Genomic DNA, 17,095 nt, shown 5'->3' with positions numbered 1-17,095 from the left:
TTACACCGACTTATAATAATCGCGTGATGTCGGCTCCGATAACTAGTATCGATATAATCACGATTATAATGTGTTCGTACGTGTACGAGCGGTAATGAGTCGGTATCGTTCAATCAAGGACAAGACGACGGTCATTTCAACCTCGAACAACAAGGACATTATCTGATCATCACATCAGACCCATTCATACACTACTAGCGATGCGCCCCGGCTGCGCGCGCGTGGTGCTGATTACAATCCATTGCCAGATGACTTCTGGTGGTCCGATTGCTACCAAACTTCACATAATCACCCGCTAGACTAATCTGAAGATTACCTAAATTTTTATTAAGATCGTTCTTATACGGACTCAATTTACACACACATATATATTTATGTTTTATATAGATTCTAAGCAGGCCTGTTTATTATTGAAGAGTGGTGTTATTTTGCAATGGTCTCATATTTGTGCCTTATCTTCCATTTGGACTTGTTGACTGCCACTTCTTGATCCTTCTTTTGTACACCTGCCAACTTTTAGTTTGACCTAGCGTCTAATATTCGGACTAATAAAGGTTATTAGTACATCGAAAACAATCCACTAAAGATTTATTTCAGCATTTAACGGATATTTTAAGACATAATATAATTAAACATTTCCATAGTTTCAATATATGACACAAAACGGATAGGGTCTCTTACAAACCTGTAACGACTCGGAAGTCATCCCTTAATACCATTATACTGGTAACGATTGTGCTTACTGGTTGAAATCTCGGTAAAGGGCGCGTCGAGTCCCCAGTTCCGGCTTAAATCAATTGGCAGCAGTTAACCCACGTCATGAACTTAATGAGTATATCACGCTGTACATAGCCGCTAGTCTGTTAAAGTACTGTTGTGATCCAGAGAGGATGGGACTGTAGTCATTGTAATATCTGGACATTGTAAACTAACATGGAGTTGCCGCATTTTGGGGATACATATTTGCTGTTTGTCCGTTTCTTCATTCATTTGACATAGCTTCTAATGGAAAATGATTTTTGTTTTTGAGATATCATGTCGCATTTAATACCGACTTCTCCTCCGAGGCCGTATCACTGAAAAAAAGTGGGAATCAAACACATAGTGATACTACATGGTTATAATGCGTCATCGTATTTTCAGCATCACCGATCGCATCGTAACAGGTACTGCAAATACATAGTTTTATTGCTGTAAAGTAAGCATAGCAAACCGAATGCAACCGTGACATGAGCGCGACATCGGTTTTAGCTAGGGTTGCCAATTTTTAGTACAACAAAAACATTAAGTTATTTAAAATCGAAGGCATAGCAAACAATATTTGATATTAAATACAGTGCTATAATATACAGGATCATTTTGACATTCGTTCATAAATGAAAGCAATTACTCAAACTTACCTCTAGTAGCACTCTGCCAAAAATCATCCATGAATAACGAATATATTCACCTAGAATCCCAGTTTTACTTTTCTATTTTTTTTAATCATTTTGTAATTTAGTGCGAATATACCTTGTGCGTGAGTGTATTACTGACTGAAAATGTGTTTCTGCCGCTACGACAAATTCTTTTACAGCAGTAGTAGTAGGATTAGATCGCGTAAAATTAAAGTTACTTTTTATTGGTATTTATTTTGGTCGTAACTTTATTTATAAACTTTTTTTTTTATTTTATAATTATGGTTTGAGTAGCTTATTGTAAAAGAATATAAGTATTTGTTTTCATTTAATAGCGCAGTATCAAAATCACATTATTATATAATCCTATCCCAATATTTCAGTTAAATTCTCCCAGAATTTTATGTTTATCATTTTTTATCATCAACAGAAGTTATTCTATGTTGGAGATACGGTCACCATTTTCAATAGATGCAATACCATCCATAGGCATCGGCACATCGATTTTGTCGCACTGAATATCAGACATTTATAGGACTAAATTAATAATTTAAAAACACTACTATTTGTGTTTAAAAAAAAATATTCGATAAAAACGCAACAATATTATATTTAACTCCACGGTTGGCAGCCCTAGCCGCAGACACTCATTGCTGTGCAAACACACTGTACACATAGCCCGCGCCGCGCCGCGCGTGTTCAAACATAGATGTTCCGTGTTTACCCACATCACATGCGCATCTCACTGCAGCCAGTGGGTCACTGGGTATACTGGGGAGTAAATTACTATGTCTGTAATGTCATTAAGCGGGGATAGCCTAGTTAATTATGGAACGGACTGCCGAAACGAATGTCCGCAGGTTCAAAACCCAAGGGCACACGCCTCTGACTTTTCTAAAGTTATGTGTGTATTCTTTGTGAATTATCGCTTGCTATAACGGTGAAGGAAAACATCGTGAGGAAACCTGCATACCTGAGAAGTTCTCTATAGAAATTTTGAGGGTGTGTGAAGTCTACCAATCCGCACTAGGCCAGCGTGGTGGACTGAGGCCTAATCCCTCTCAATAGTAGAGGAAGCCCGTGCCCAGTAATGGGACAGTATATAATACAGGGCTGATAATGATGGTGGATGATAAATGTCATTATTGGTACCGATTTAGAACCTAATTAATAAAAAATAAATAATAATTGATCGATCTTGAAATCTTTGGGGAAGGCCCATGTTTAGCACTGGACATCCTGGGGATGATGATGATGAAATAATAAGTGAGCGTAATATTTATGGTTTTGTGTGTTCGTTAGTTGTAGTCATTAACTGTCCACCAAGCTGACGGGAAATCAGAATTAGAATCCAAAATTTTCAATTCGTCTATGCCTAATAGTTAGCTATCCCACTAATGTACCCTTCAGTACAGGCGCCGTCTAGCTTCCAAAACTCTTCAAATAACCCTAAAATTCTATTCGGGTCGCACAGTTCGTTATCAATGACTGCTGAATGAATGAAACAATTAATAGGCAACGAGACTAAAGGAATTGCGTAATAGCATCTTGTGCGAATAATTCTTTCTCCAAAACTACTATAAACCAACAGGAACCATTGAAGTTTTATATTGACCTATAAAGCCAATTCGCCCTACTTCAAATCACTTACAATCAATACTTCAGCGTAGTATACAGTTTCACAGAGAAATGCAACCTTCAGCGACGCTCGCTCATTTCAAAACTGCGAAAATACACTAGGTCACATTAAATGAATTGATTTAACGAATAGGTCGTTGAAAAACGTTTATTTACAATGGAAGTAACAATTTAATTATTATGTATTAAATACATTTCTGCTCTTAAATACACGACTACGAGAAAGCATGAAGTGTCAATAATTCAGTCGTATTATGTTTCATGAATTTAAACTACATATATGTATAAGAATATAATAAATAAATTCCCTTATATACTCAAAAACAACGGACACAAGTCAGGCAGCCATTGCACTCGCATTTCGCCAATTACCCTTTATTTCATTAGGTGATAGCGCGCGTGTTATCAGGAACTATCGCGCCGCTATCAAACGTATTGATTTTAAACGTGTTACGTAACTGCGTGCGAAAATAGAAACGTTAATAAACGGTTTGTGTGTCCGTCCGTGTACAATGCAAACATTGTTTAACATCTTAAACATTGATTTGGAAACCGACGGCGCACGCAATACTCGCGTAAAAATGCTGTTACATAACATCATAGATTGTGACATAAAGGTGAATTAAAGAGGAAAATGTAGACGTGAAGACATCGGTGTTAAAGGTAATGCGTTCTCAAATAAAATATAAATGAAAGGTGGCCAAGATAGACGTTTGAGGGACTGGACTAAAAACTTTTGCTTATAAATCGTAACTCGCAAGTTGCAGAGGACCTTTTGACATACACCGGACAGGCCCGGGTGCAGTCTATTTCTTTCTGGGCAACTGACAAAACTGCGCGTTACAGACTTGAGGGTCAAATGATATCTTGACATGTTTTTCTTTTACGAAAAGAGAAGGCCGAGGAGACTTGACAGCCAAATTTGAACTTAAAACAGGTGTTAAATTTTAAGAATATAAATAAATTAGTCCGTGAAAGCGCGAATAATATTTAAATATATTTGAACGTCCAATTATCACGTTGTCGACGGTCAGTTTGCGCGCGTCCTCGCTGAAGGCCTGTGCTGACGCGCAAGCGATGCAGCGCAGCTTAATACAGAAAAGTCAAACGATTTGATTTTGCACTGTCAGTAACTTATTCTTGTGACTTACTCTCTATATAAGCACATCTTTGTATTCTTTGACCAATACAATAGCATGGCAAGGTGTACCAAAGAGCATAGCATTAATCCTATCCGCCCCAAAAGCGACAGCCTTTCATAAAAAGCTCCTATTTTCATCACAAAGCCGTAGTAAAGAATCATCACAAGGCCATTTACTCGTTTACCCTTTTAAATATTTAAATTTAAAAATTCTGTGTCGCGCTGTGCTATGTGTTCGGCGCGTAACACGCTCACTTTAGCACCTTACCGTAACAGCGCGGCGATAATTTGTAAACTCTTCCTGTGCCGTTTGTTGTCTGAAGGATGAGGGCAATTCGCGACCAACGTGTGAAACGTCTGTAAACTGCGCCGATACAGTATATCCGCACGCAATACAAATAATTACGAAAGTCATAAAATTATGAACAGCTATAAATTGTGAACAGTGAATACTACATGCGTCTCTAGTTACGTTTTTAGCAACTTGGTTATCCTACTAATGTGCGAAAGTGTTTTCTATAAAATGATGATACATTTTAGTAGCAGGCCCCCCAAATGCCTGTTTACCTACTTTTCTAACAAGGCAGGATTTTCCCGCTCTTAAATACTAGATACAACGCCGTCACTTGGCCGAATTTGTATCTGTTATATGATGTGATGAGAGAATGAGCTAATAAGGAGTTATAAAGAAGCCTCTTTAATAGTAAAAAAAAAAATATACCAAGTAAAATGTCACGCATATCTCATATACATATCTTAAACTAAAAGTATTCACTAATAACAGATACAGTATCTTGCAAGAAGACGTCATCACGTTGAATGCCCGTCGCGATGTGCAAATATTTATCCGCAATGTTTGCGATCAGCTGCAGCGACACAGCGCGGCGCGCCGCAGCGAGCGCTCGTCAGTCCCTCATTCACATCGCTTGTATGAACAGTGCGTGCTAGCATCAAAGGCTAGTCACTCGCCATTACTGTACGCGCTGTTTGTTCGCACTACCATGTTTTGTGACATGAAATTATTCATGATTTGCAACACGGCATTGTTTTCGGAAATAAAATTGTATTTATCTCAATTAGCAATTATATGGTAGTGATTCTACATACCTACTATAGAATCCTTGTTTGAATTGAAAATCTTGATGATTTTTATTTGATTATCTATAATAATAGTGTTGGTTTCATTCATGCCTCTCTCGCGTAACAGTAGCTACATAAGAAGCGCCCACGCCCCGCCCTGCGACACCTCACAGTACTCATGTGTAAGTACTTTCTCTGATGAGCTCGTGTCAATATTGGCAGCAAGCGAGCCTGCAAATCAGTGAAAGTTACTTAACACGTGCCCAACCTTACGCTAATACGCGAAAATACACATTAGTATGTTTTAACACGAGGGTGTTTTATTGTATTAAGTAATTTGTAAATTAATAAGCAAGGTTGTCACACGCGTGGAAGCTAATCAATAACAGGAAACTACGAACATCTGCTGATCATACAAACATTTGTGTTGGGCGCGATTCGGAAGTTGAGACTGCTACGTTTTCAGAGCCGGCTCCATTGCCCTGTTAACATGAAGGCTATCTTAATTACAAATGAAGGCTGACACTTATATGAGTTAGTTTTCATCGTACAAGCTGTAATATTGCACCGTGGACATAAACACTCGTAGGTAGCGCAAACACATAAACTCATATTTTATTTATTAATTAATTGCGACTTTTTATAGTACCAACAGTGTTGTTATCTAAATATAAACTTATTCTTTTATATTTTCTTAAAAACACAAAACCTGGCTAAATTATCCTCATACTTGCATACATAGTCACTTCATATATCGAGGAATACATGTAACAGAATGTCAGGCTTAATCAACATACAGTAACAACACAAACGCTAGACCTAATATAGTGACAGGAAGCGCCATCATAAACAACAATGCCTAACAATTAGTAGTCCGCGCCCGCCGCAGTAATTACAACGGACACGTGTAGTGTGTCGCGTGCCCGCGTGTGCACTCGCTCGGCGCCAAGCCTGCGCCACAAAACACCACACACTGGTTGTAACTCATATACACGGCTATATAGCTTTTGCTCGTTTAAGACGTACGTAATCCAGAAAACTTCTTGTTTTGTCCGTGTTGTTTTGTAAAACACAACTTAATCATAGCTATAGGAGACGTCCTATAGCTATGATTAAGTTGTGTTTTAACTACTAAGTGCGTCACAAAACAGCGCACCTTAGGCGCCAGTGGTCACCTACAGTGCAAATATGGAACTGCCTGTTGTTACCATGGAATAAATAAGTTGACAACTCGGACGCAGTGTTGACATAAAGCTTAGGCTCGGTGACGTCAGTAATATCGACACTACGTCACAAACAGCCTTGTTACTATTCCTCGATATACTGATGACCAAAACAACGTCTTTGGGCGAAATGGGACGTGAATTAAATGTCATAGAAACGCTAGAACAAATACAAATGTACATTAAGGCTGTCACTCGTTTTAGTTTTATTTATTTTGGTATAAATCAATGAAGAGACGCCGAGATTATTCATGTCACGCGTACAGCACTCTGCAGTCAATTATATTAGTATTCTAAAAGATGTGGTCGGTCAGTCTTAGCTCTCTTCAACTACGTAGAGCGTCATCTTTGTCATCCCCATGTAGGTCACGTTGTCCCAACCTTCCTGGTCCTCCTTATAGCTCGAACTGTAATAGCTATTTATTTCCTAATACGGTACACATACACAGCAGCACAACCACTCAGATCGAGCATCTCAGGTGTAACCATTTAGCCGGATGCACTATACACCACTAGACGAAGTTTTTGCCAGGCAGCGTTTCGTAGCGATCGATGGCAATAAGCAGCTCTCGGCGGTGCTCGAGCCTCGAGTCTCGACAGGTGGACGGGGTAAACTCAAGCGTCCTCGTGCTCGCGAGCGTGTCGACTGTCGACAACTAACCGCTTGTTAACTTTACGACAGTTTTATAGATGTTAGTATAAAATTGTTAAGTGCTGTCATTGCGGTCGTATGTTTAAAGGAAATCTCTTTAGTTGATGTTATTATTAAAGAACTTCAAAAAAAGGAGATTCAGTATTCGACCTGTATGTATGTACGGTATTTTTATATGTTAGTGGTTTTGTCAAAAACTGCTTATGAGATTTTTTAGATAGACTCCCCGTCTACCCGTTGTCCCTCACGTTTTGTCCACCACGGGTAGACAATAATACCCTTGACACTGTCGGTGCCCTTCGGTTGTGAAACTCTATCTGACCAAAACCCTAATTCTCGTTTAATATTTCTATTTATTATGATAAATAGTTGCCCTCCTTTTAGTAATACTGTAATTTTATCGACTATAATATAGTTCGTTAAACCGTTCAACCGCAAATTAAATCTTCACATTACGTCCTACACTAAGGTGTGGTATGTATTCGCACGTGTCTCGTTCGAGCTGATTGCACCTGCGTGTTTTATCACAACGCCCAGAGCACTTGTACTTTGTTTACTCCCATTCATAAAATTCGTCACGCGCCTGAAACACATAACCATTTTATCATCTTCAGCTATAAATTGAGTAGTACATACCTACATCCTTGTTAATTGTATTTTTTCATGATCTACAACCGCTACTGACCTTTTGGGTATGTGGTAGGCTACTTTTTATTCGAATGCACATATTTTGCAGGCAGAGTTGTAAGCAGAAGCTAGCGAGCTACATTAATATTACGAGTATGCGCTCCGCAGACACCTCGGCGTCGTTACGTGATGTCTATTATTATATTCGCGGGAATGACACCTGACCCATATCCATTTGATACGAGTAGAATTACTGAGGACTGTTCCCACGAGAAATAATAAAACATCGTCATCATAATTTAATATGTCTCTATACAATGATATTACATTCTTAATTAAGGCTCAGTGTGTGTTGTTAAGTGATTCTTTGAATAAGGAAGGTAGTTTGGTATATTAAAAAACGTTTGATTGATAACTGAACCCTATCCTAAGATTATAAGAATTACTTTGCAGCGTTACTTGGTCTCAATGCTGGCTGTATATTCAGCCTTCAGTGGATTCTACCGAAAGAGTTACTCGCGTATTTTATACGAACCTGGACGGTCGAACTTTGACGCATAGCACCTGTAAGGTCCTATAGCGCTAAAAGACGTTTAAAGTAAAATTAAAATGCAGTTTCTTTAAGATCTTATGCGTTAAGATTTCAAAAGTATTCGCCCCGTTCTGTGCATAAGAGGAGAAGGTTAGTAACACCGCGAGAAGGTGTCGCATGTCGGGAAATGACGCGGGCCAGCCCGTGACTCAGTCAGCACTCGCCTGCTGCAGTAGGCTTTATCGAACGCACCCGGCCACGTGTGCAGCTGACCACGTGCCGCGCCGCCTGCCGCCGCCTGCACCGCTGACCTAATTATATTATACAGCGAGTATGAATAGAATTGGAAAGAAAAGCCATTGTTGAACGTAATGAGTTTTATATTCTTAATTACATCAGTGACACAGAATATACTAGATTCAATGTCTGCAATATATTTTAGAGAAGTGTAAAATGTTTGCATTTCGTTTCAAAATCGTGTCGTCAATATTTCAACTAAACTGATTTTTAAAATTTGTAAATGCATCACCCCGCGCTCTTCTACCCTTTTTAATTATGTACGTAATCACCGTTTAAAACCGTAATTTCAATTCGCATTTGTAGGCAAATAATGAGATGTTAGACAACCGCAGTAAGTCACAGTCATTAACCGCGCCGTGGGCCCGCGACAGCTCCGCGGCGTGTGTCATCGGATTTAACTGTATCTGCTGACAATTATACGCCTCGCATGGGCGTACAGCTGTCCAGTAATGAGTAATTGCGCGATCCGAGACAGCCGGAGCGTGATGCCTTCAATCAGTTATTTGTCTTGAACGAGTGGTTTTTTTATCTTTTTTTTAAAATGGAATGATCAGCGATTTCGGCGCTCGCGTGGAGGTAAACGTTAGAATTGCCTAACATCTCTATAGACACATATTGAAGGAAATTCACATCACAAGGACACTCCCATACATACTTCAAAACGGACAAAACATGCCTTTCATACAGTTTTTTGGTTGCAGAAGAGTTATTGTCATTATCCGTGTTTCTTTATTACAGGCGCGGCTAAGTAATTCCACTGCTCCTAGTTGTAAGTGGAGTAGGATCCAGATACGGTGTTAACTGACGAAAAAATTTGCCTCGCCAGTCGACCTTATTCTGCAGGCTTGTTCCAAACTGTCTAGAATTCTGAGAGAAAACCGAGTAAGCCATGTGAAATATCAGCTGCATTACAAGCGTCCCCTGGGTCGCGCCGGCCGCCCCACATCTAATCCGGCCACTCCGCCGCCGCCCACACGCGCTCTACTCGGTTATTGTTATCGCGAGACGTGTAAAAACAATTGAACATCATTGTATATGTAATATGAAGTATGAACCGCTCATTATAACCACTCAGGTAGGGAGGCGACGACCTCTCGTGACACAATTAATGGATCTTGAAGAAACTATGTGAGACTAGGCAGTAGGTTTCATCAGGAGTGTGGGTAGGCACCACCGTTTACTGTAAAGCTGCAGACAATGACCATTTAGCAAGTACTGTTCTGCTTCATTTGGAAAGATATTGGATGCCAAGAAAATTAGTAAATATCATGACACTCAGCATCTACTGTCGCAGTTATGGAAATAGTGCTCTATTCTATTCAGTAACGTTCTGTACATCACTAAAATATCAGATGCTGAGACTTTTTTTTCGAAAACAATGCAATTAGGGAAGGACTTTTCATTAAATTGCTAGAACTCAAAAATACACTCTCCTCCTTAACTTCCTTCATTTTATACAACTTAGTCATATTGGTTCGCATATAAACTAAACTCAAAAGAAATCAATAACATAGATGTAGGTGACCGCGTGACATTCATTGGCTGAAATGACGCAGACTGCAATCAATAGTAACGCAGATACGCTCGTGATACATTTCCTTCACAACTGGCCATCCATTGCTCTGCGGCATCGGACACTTCCTCAATCAAGTAATAAACAAAACAGTGTCTCGTCTATTGTCGGTTTGAAATTTGAATCAGTGTGGAGGGCAGCGGCTCGGTGGGCCGTGTGAACCGCGAGAGGGAAGTAGTTAGCGCATCCGAGGGGGCTCGGCCGCGGCGGAGCACGGACCTCGGGGGCGCTGACCGATCACACAGGACTCCATATATCAATAGCGTCGTATGAGTATTAGACGTCGTGTGTTGTTAGGAACAATACCATATTACAGTAACATTGTAAACATATGAAGTGTATTACTATGTAAGGGATAATCATGGGAATCACTGAACCGATATTGAATTTTGTTTTACTGGTAGAAAGCTGCATTTGTTTTATGATTTTTATTCCGAGAAAAGACTTTTACGCGGCTTGAGCCACGAACAATAATTTGTTAATATTATAAACCCACGGTCGTATCCATGCAAATTTAATATCTTAATTTAATACTCAAAACTTGTAAGTGTAATGAACAGCGTCGCGACCGTCAGTAGGTAGTGTAACCGCGGCGGCCGACACCCGCCGCCGCCCTCCGAGCCCAGTCTAGACGAATAATTTCGCTTGAAGGGATTTGACCCTAGCGCTGCGCACTCAACGGATTTTACGCTGTTGTTCTTTTTGTTTCACCGCTCGCCGGATGTGTTGGGTTCACTTCGATTGCGCGGGATGAGACGGAATATTTATAACAGATTTACGCGCAATTCGCGTTAATAGAGTATGTATTGTCTTCATGAATATTAGGTAGACATAGAAAAAACAAATATCTGTTTATTTACCAATGTCTAATGTATTTGTTTACGATTGATGTTTTGTTTCAGCGTGGGCAAGCTGAACTTGGTCGACCTGGCGGGCAGCGAGCGGCAGGCGAAGACGAACGCGTCGGCGGAGCGGCTGCGGGAGGCGTCGCGCATCAACCAGGCGCTGTCCAGCCTCGGGAACGTCATCTCCGCGCTCGCAGAGAACAGTCCGCACGTGCCGTACAGGTAAACAGATAAGTAGTCAAGTATTAATAAGAAAGCATCAAGCCGTCTAGCAACATTTTAGGTACCTACAGACATTCCTGTTCCTTATTGTTTATATCTACTTGTTTGTCGTTTATAAATTAACATTCTACGATAGTTTCTTCAACGCGCGACAGATAATAGAAACGGTTACCTTTTGTGACATTGTATAATATGAGAGTACATGCGCGATGTCCCACATTTTTGAATCACTGCCTTTGTTGTAAGTCCTGTATGAGTGAATATGGCGCGTGTTCGCAGGGACTCGAAGCTGACGCGCATCCTGCAGGACTCGCTGGGCGGCAACAGTAAGACGATAATGATCGCGAACATCGGCCCCGCCTCCTACAACTACGACGAAACCATCACCACGCTGCGGTACGCGCACAGGGCTAAGGGTGAGCATGTAACATTATTACTCCAAGTAGGCAATAAAGGTTATATTCAATTAAATTTTACAAAACTATAAGTCTCGATTTAATTTCCGAAGCGGTAAATCGTGTTGACAAGATCCTAAGGCGATTCCTTAGCGACTCTAATGTGATAACTGATATGACACCTATCGCTGTATGGTCATGATTTGTATCCCCTAACAACTGTCTATTGTACAAATCACGTAATGGTTGGTAATCGATGTTAGCACTTAGCTAGTAGCCGCTAGATGAATATGGTGTCAATATACAGTATTGAGCTCTCTGTACCGACCCCGCAGCGATAAAGAACAAGCCGGTGCGCAACGAGGACCCGAAGGACGCGAAGCTGCGCGAGTACCAAGCCGAGATCGAGCGCCTGCGGGCCCTCATCGAGCAACGCAAGACCGCCTCACTCGACAAGAAGCCCAAGAAGCCGCCCAAGGTGAAGCCGCAGGCGCAGGATAATGTACTCGGTAAGGAACATTGCTCGCTGTTTATTGTAAGGCGCTGTAGTTGCTTTTCATTATAACTGCAGATACAAATTATGTTTATTATTTCTAATAGCGTACTATGTGAGTCATAATGCGTTTACTTCAATATTACTCAGCTGACTACTTTTGCTCTCACTTCTCTATCTGCTTGTATTTTTGCCTTATGAAAAATCTTTATTTAACCTGATTGAACAGCAACTTAGACATTAAACACATAATAATATAAAAATATTTTAATTTCTAATATTCTTTTTCCTCAAATTTCCAGTTGAAGAAGACACAGTTAGTATAGAGAATGAGAACATACTGGCGGAGTCGACGATAGAACAAGAGAAGAACAAGACTGAGGAGTTGGAGCAACAGATCAAGGCGTTAGAGGAGCGGCTGGTGCAGGGAGGCGGCGGCGGCGGCAAGGAACTCATCAACAACCTGAACGAGAGCCAGGTCATCCTAGAGCAGCGCCATATGGAGATCGCCGAGCGCAAGAAGCGCGAAGTGGAGATGCAGCAGCGCATCGAACTCGAGGAGGAGACCACCGCCAGCGTCACCAACACCTTCACCACGCTGCAGCAGGAGGTGGACCACAAGACGCAGCGGCTCAAGAAGTGCGTCTCCAAGTACCTGTGGCTGCGCGAGGAGATGGTGGAGCAGCGCGAGGCTCACGACGCGGAGAGGAGGGAGAGGGAGGCGCTGCAGGCCGCGCTCATCGCCGCGCTGCGCCGCCGCCTGCTGCTCGCCGACAGCCTCGTGCCCGACGCCGGCCGCCCCGCCGTGCTGCGCGCGCGCTACAGCGACGACAGCGACTCCTGGGAGCTGCGCCCCACGCACGCCGCGCCGCTCGCCACCCGCCCCCTCGCCGGCGGCTGTCGGCGCCGCCCCGCCTGCCTCGCCGCGCTGCAGCAGCGCCTGCCGCGCCAGCGCGCCGAGGACCTGCTCGACCTGGCGCCGCTGCCGCTGCCGCCCACCACGCGCACCTACACGCCGCCGCCGCCGCGACACGCGCCGCCCGCGCCCGCGCCGCCCGCGCATGCGCAGGTGCCGAAAGTAAGACAACGATAGTGATAACTCATTTAATTACAACATAAAATACCATCACGATCACTTAAACTATAAACACCACCTGTTACAGAGCGTACCCTCGGCCCTGAAGAAGGAGCACGTGGTGGAGTCGGTGGGACGCAAGTCTGCGCGCGCAGCCCCGCGCCCCACCACGGCGCACCGGCTCGGCACCGCCGGCGTGCGGTAGGCCGCCGCCACAGCGCTGCCGCGGACCGCCACTCGTGGCCACCGAGCCCCAGCTCGAGCTCCTGGTCATTCCAATCGTCGATCGATCACCATACAATTCCACTTCAACTGATATATTGTTCCCCAACCGTAAAGTACGGTGTTCTAAAGTTGCCCGATTTAAAGTTTGTCACAAACGAAGACAATTACTATTGTTTTGGTACGAGCAGCGTAAAAAGTGTAAAATGACTAACTTCGAACCGGCCAACTTAATAACAATATTGTACAATTGATTTAAAATTGTATGTACAAGTGACGTCACAACTCGGCTGGTCACATGTTAATAGTTTTATAATATAGTCACTGTGTGGCATTTGCCGCTACGCAAGTATGTACGTTATGCCTAGTGGATAAGGTTTTATTCACATTGACCGGCGCCCCAGACTGATGTTAGGTGCATTTGCGCAACTTCGAATATGGAACAATGTGAAATTGGATGCGCTTCGAAATCAACTTTATGTCTTCCGCATACGGTTGATTTATAAGACAAATGGGCGCGCTAAAAAATTATTCCATTTTCGAAATTTCTTGAATGCATTATAGATTTGAATCGTTGGGTTATAAAAAGATAGCGCCATCATCGACGCATCTCCTTAAACTCTGAAATGTGAACGCGATGTAGACACCGAAACGTCCCGAACCTGCCCGAAGTATAAAAAATAATGTAATGTAATTCTTAGTGGTTACTCGTATTATGATATTTTTGTACAATTTCGAATGATTTCAGTGGATGCTTGTAATGCTTTAGTTAAGGTTTGGTTATTCAACTGTGAACCGATCTGGCCGCGACGGACCGTTCGTTATCAGGACGTCCCAACACGTCAGTTGAACCGCAGAATCGATGACGTATAATCACGTTCAAATATTTATGCACCGATTTTTGTTCCTGATAGTGCACGTTCGTCTCCGGCCGGTCGTTGCACGGCTGCGGCCTAATCTGACGCGACTACGAGCGACGAGGACGTTTTGTGATTGGTCGAAAAGCGATAACCGACGGCGCGCGCATGTGCGTACAATAGTACGCACTGTATATACACTGTTCTGTGGGTTATTGCTTTTGTGTGAAAACATTGCTATAAACATTATTTGCTATAATATATTATTATTAATGTTATGTAATATAATATCACCTTCATGTACGGTAGGTTACACGTCCAGGGCTGCGGCTCCCGTGACCTACACAACAATATGTTAAATAGTGATGGACGGAGCTGCAGTATTGACACAGGTTGCACAACACACGATATTTTAATGATCGATGTTAACCTGTTTCTGAAAGCATGATTATTTTAATAAATTCGCACATACGCGGTTTTGGTATAATATATAATGCAGGAAGTCTAAATGCCATAATACAAAATCTCTAATTGTCGATGCTAAAATGTCTTGTGTGTTGCGACCATGAACAGGAGTGTCATTAGCAAGCACTGCGCCATGCGTAGAGTCACAAACGGCGTTACGTTGATCTCACACGTCTTACCCTAGTATTTGTACGGCAAAGACGCTTTGTATAATTTATTTTAGTTAATCGCGTAGACACTAGTGTACCCTGCGATACGCCGCGAGCGACGCGACACGACGCGAAACACTCCGAGCTAGGTTTTTATCCGAATTTCGGTTTTAGTCAATTTTAGGTTGTCATTTGTTTTGTATGCGATTTTATTTTACCGTTGTTGTTTTTGTGAAATTTTATTTTGTGCTTCGATATCTGAGTTCGTATTGGAGCAAGTGATATTAGGTAGTGTAATGTATTCGTGTATTAAATTATATGGTTAAATAATGATTTTCTAATGAATTCGTAGTATGTATATTGTATGTAGCGTAGTACGTACGCAACGAGATGAGCCGCGACCGCGTCGCAACACGATCCTGACGTTTTGTTCAAACGCGTTACCAAAGATGGAAACGGTCCATTCCACGAGATGAAGTCCATTGCTTTCGATATTACCATTGATCATGTTCCTTTACATGTTAAATTTCGATTTATTATAATATTATTATGTATTTCCAGACACGGTTTCTAGTCAATGATTCTTGTATACAAATATTGTAAATATTATTTTTTAGGTATCGGAAATTATATGATATAGAGTAGATAGGGCGCTAATGTTCGCACAACACAATGTACCGCGAGTCCGGAGCCGGAGCGTGCGCACGCGCAGCACTCGCGGGACCCGCTGCCGGCGCGCCGCGGCTCGTGTGACGTCACTCGACACTAGACACGAGCCGCGGCGTCGGCCACACATTCACGATTAATTGCAGAGAGATGAAGTTGTCAAGCAGTTCGTGCTACCATTTGTAACCGTTTCTGTGTACGTTCAGTATTTTATTAATTGGCTTTACAATTGTTTGGGAAAAGAAGAATCATGTGATATGTTATTTGGAAACCGCTAGTCAGCTGTGCCGCATACACGCTTATACTCACTAATAAAGTATTTGAAATTTTTATTTCGTTTTTATTTTCGTCCTTTTATCCATATAATTTAATTAAAAATAAATCCCAAAATTATGCCTTCTATCATATCAATACCAGAGTACAAGCTTGGTCGGAAAATGGAACAGAGTTCCATAGTGTGAGAAAAAAAATATAAGAATTTTGTAGTGTGTCAACTTTTTATTATATTTAATAATTTGAGTAGCAAAATAATCTTTACCTCCAACGTAGACTTTATCCCTTATAAATTTATAATTACGTTACGATAGTCTCAATATACGATATAGTGATATGTCATATTAGAAACTATGAGACCTATATCCCGAGCACGAATTTACCCGATTTCGTATAGTTACTAATAATAAATAGCTTTATTGCAACAAACGACACCGAAATAATAACATTAAGAAATGCTTAAACAATAATTGGCATATGAGTTAAGCATTTCAGTAATTGGCAGGAGTACCTAAACTAGGCTATGCCTGTATCTTGGGATACCTATAATGAGACAGTCAAAAACTCACGAGTAGCCGATAATGCAAAATGCAAACAAATAAAACCGTTATTCTAAAAAATAGTAAACGTATGTAATTGTTTCGACTAAGTAAATTTCGGTATGAAAATTTGAACAGCGCCCTGCTGAGCGTATTTGGAACTAAAATACGGCACCGTGAACCTTGTATGCGAGTAAATTACGAATAGTAAATCACGTAGGTAATCATAGCGACGGTAAATTTAAATGTATGGGAATAGGCAGTACAATATGTTTTATTGAGGTATAGGTATTGGCAAAAAAGAAATACGTAAACGTTAACATAATACAAATACTTACTATGCGATATTGCGTAAATACCTGATAAGTGGTAGGGATACTGGTTTTGGGTGTTCTGAAACCCAAACTCTTTATAAGCCGATGCAGTAAAGAAACGAATCTAAAATGGCGTCTTGTACTTGCATTGACAGATAGTACAGCTAGCACATAAAATTTCAGGTTTGTTTTTTTTAAATTAATAATATTTAATTAGCATTCAATCATAAAAATGTTTATTAATGAATATTATTTTATACTAATTTTTAATACTGCCTATGAGACGGTCCTTCACCGGGATCTTCAAATTGTAGGGGTTTTCTTCCTTCATTTCTTAATTTTCAACTAAACAAAACTCAACAACAAAAATAAACAAGTAACAATGATTAAATAAGAAAAATATATAACAACGAAATC

The 17,095-nt window shown here is 41.2% G+C and overlaps 1 protein-coding gene across 2 annotated transcripts in view; it reads left to right on the top strand.

Annotated features, from left to right (window-relative positions):
• Positions 1–15,884, top strand: part of LOC115450580 (kinesin-like protein Klp68D) — a 67,044-nt gene extending 51,160 nt beyond the window's left edge. For both annotated transcript variants that reach the window (XM_037447584.1, XM_037447583.1), the window contains 5 exons: positions 11,066–11,230; positions 11,510–11,646; positions 11,961–12,134; positions 12,421–13,196; positions 13,282–15,884. In XM_037447584.1, the coding sequence (XP_037303481.1) occupies positions 11,066–11,230; positions 11,510–11,646; positions 11,961–12,134; positions 12,421–13,196; positions 13,282–13,398 (1,369 nt within the window). In that variant the 3' untranslated portion in view covers positions 13,399–15,884. The remainder of the gene's footprint in view (positions 1–11,065; positions 11,231–11,509; positions 11,647–11,960; positions 12,135–12,420; positions 13,197–13,281) is intronic.
• The last annotated feature ends 1,211 nt before the right edge of the window (positions 15,885–17,095 follow it).

This window comes from Manduca sexta, chromosome 7, assembly GCF_014839805.1.
Source record: "Manduca sexta isolate Smith_Timp_Sample1 chromosome 7, JHU_Msex_v1.0, whole genome shotgun sequence".
NCBI lineage: Eukaryota > Metazoa > Arthropoda > Insecta > Lepidoptera > Sphingidae > Manduca > Manduca sexta.
The sequence above is the reverse complement of the archived record's forward strand: the minus strand, read 5'-3'. Positions and strand labels throughout refer to the sequence as shown.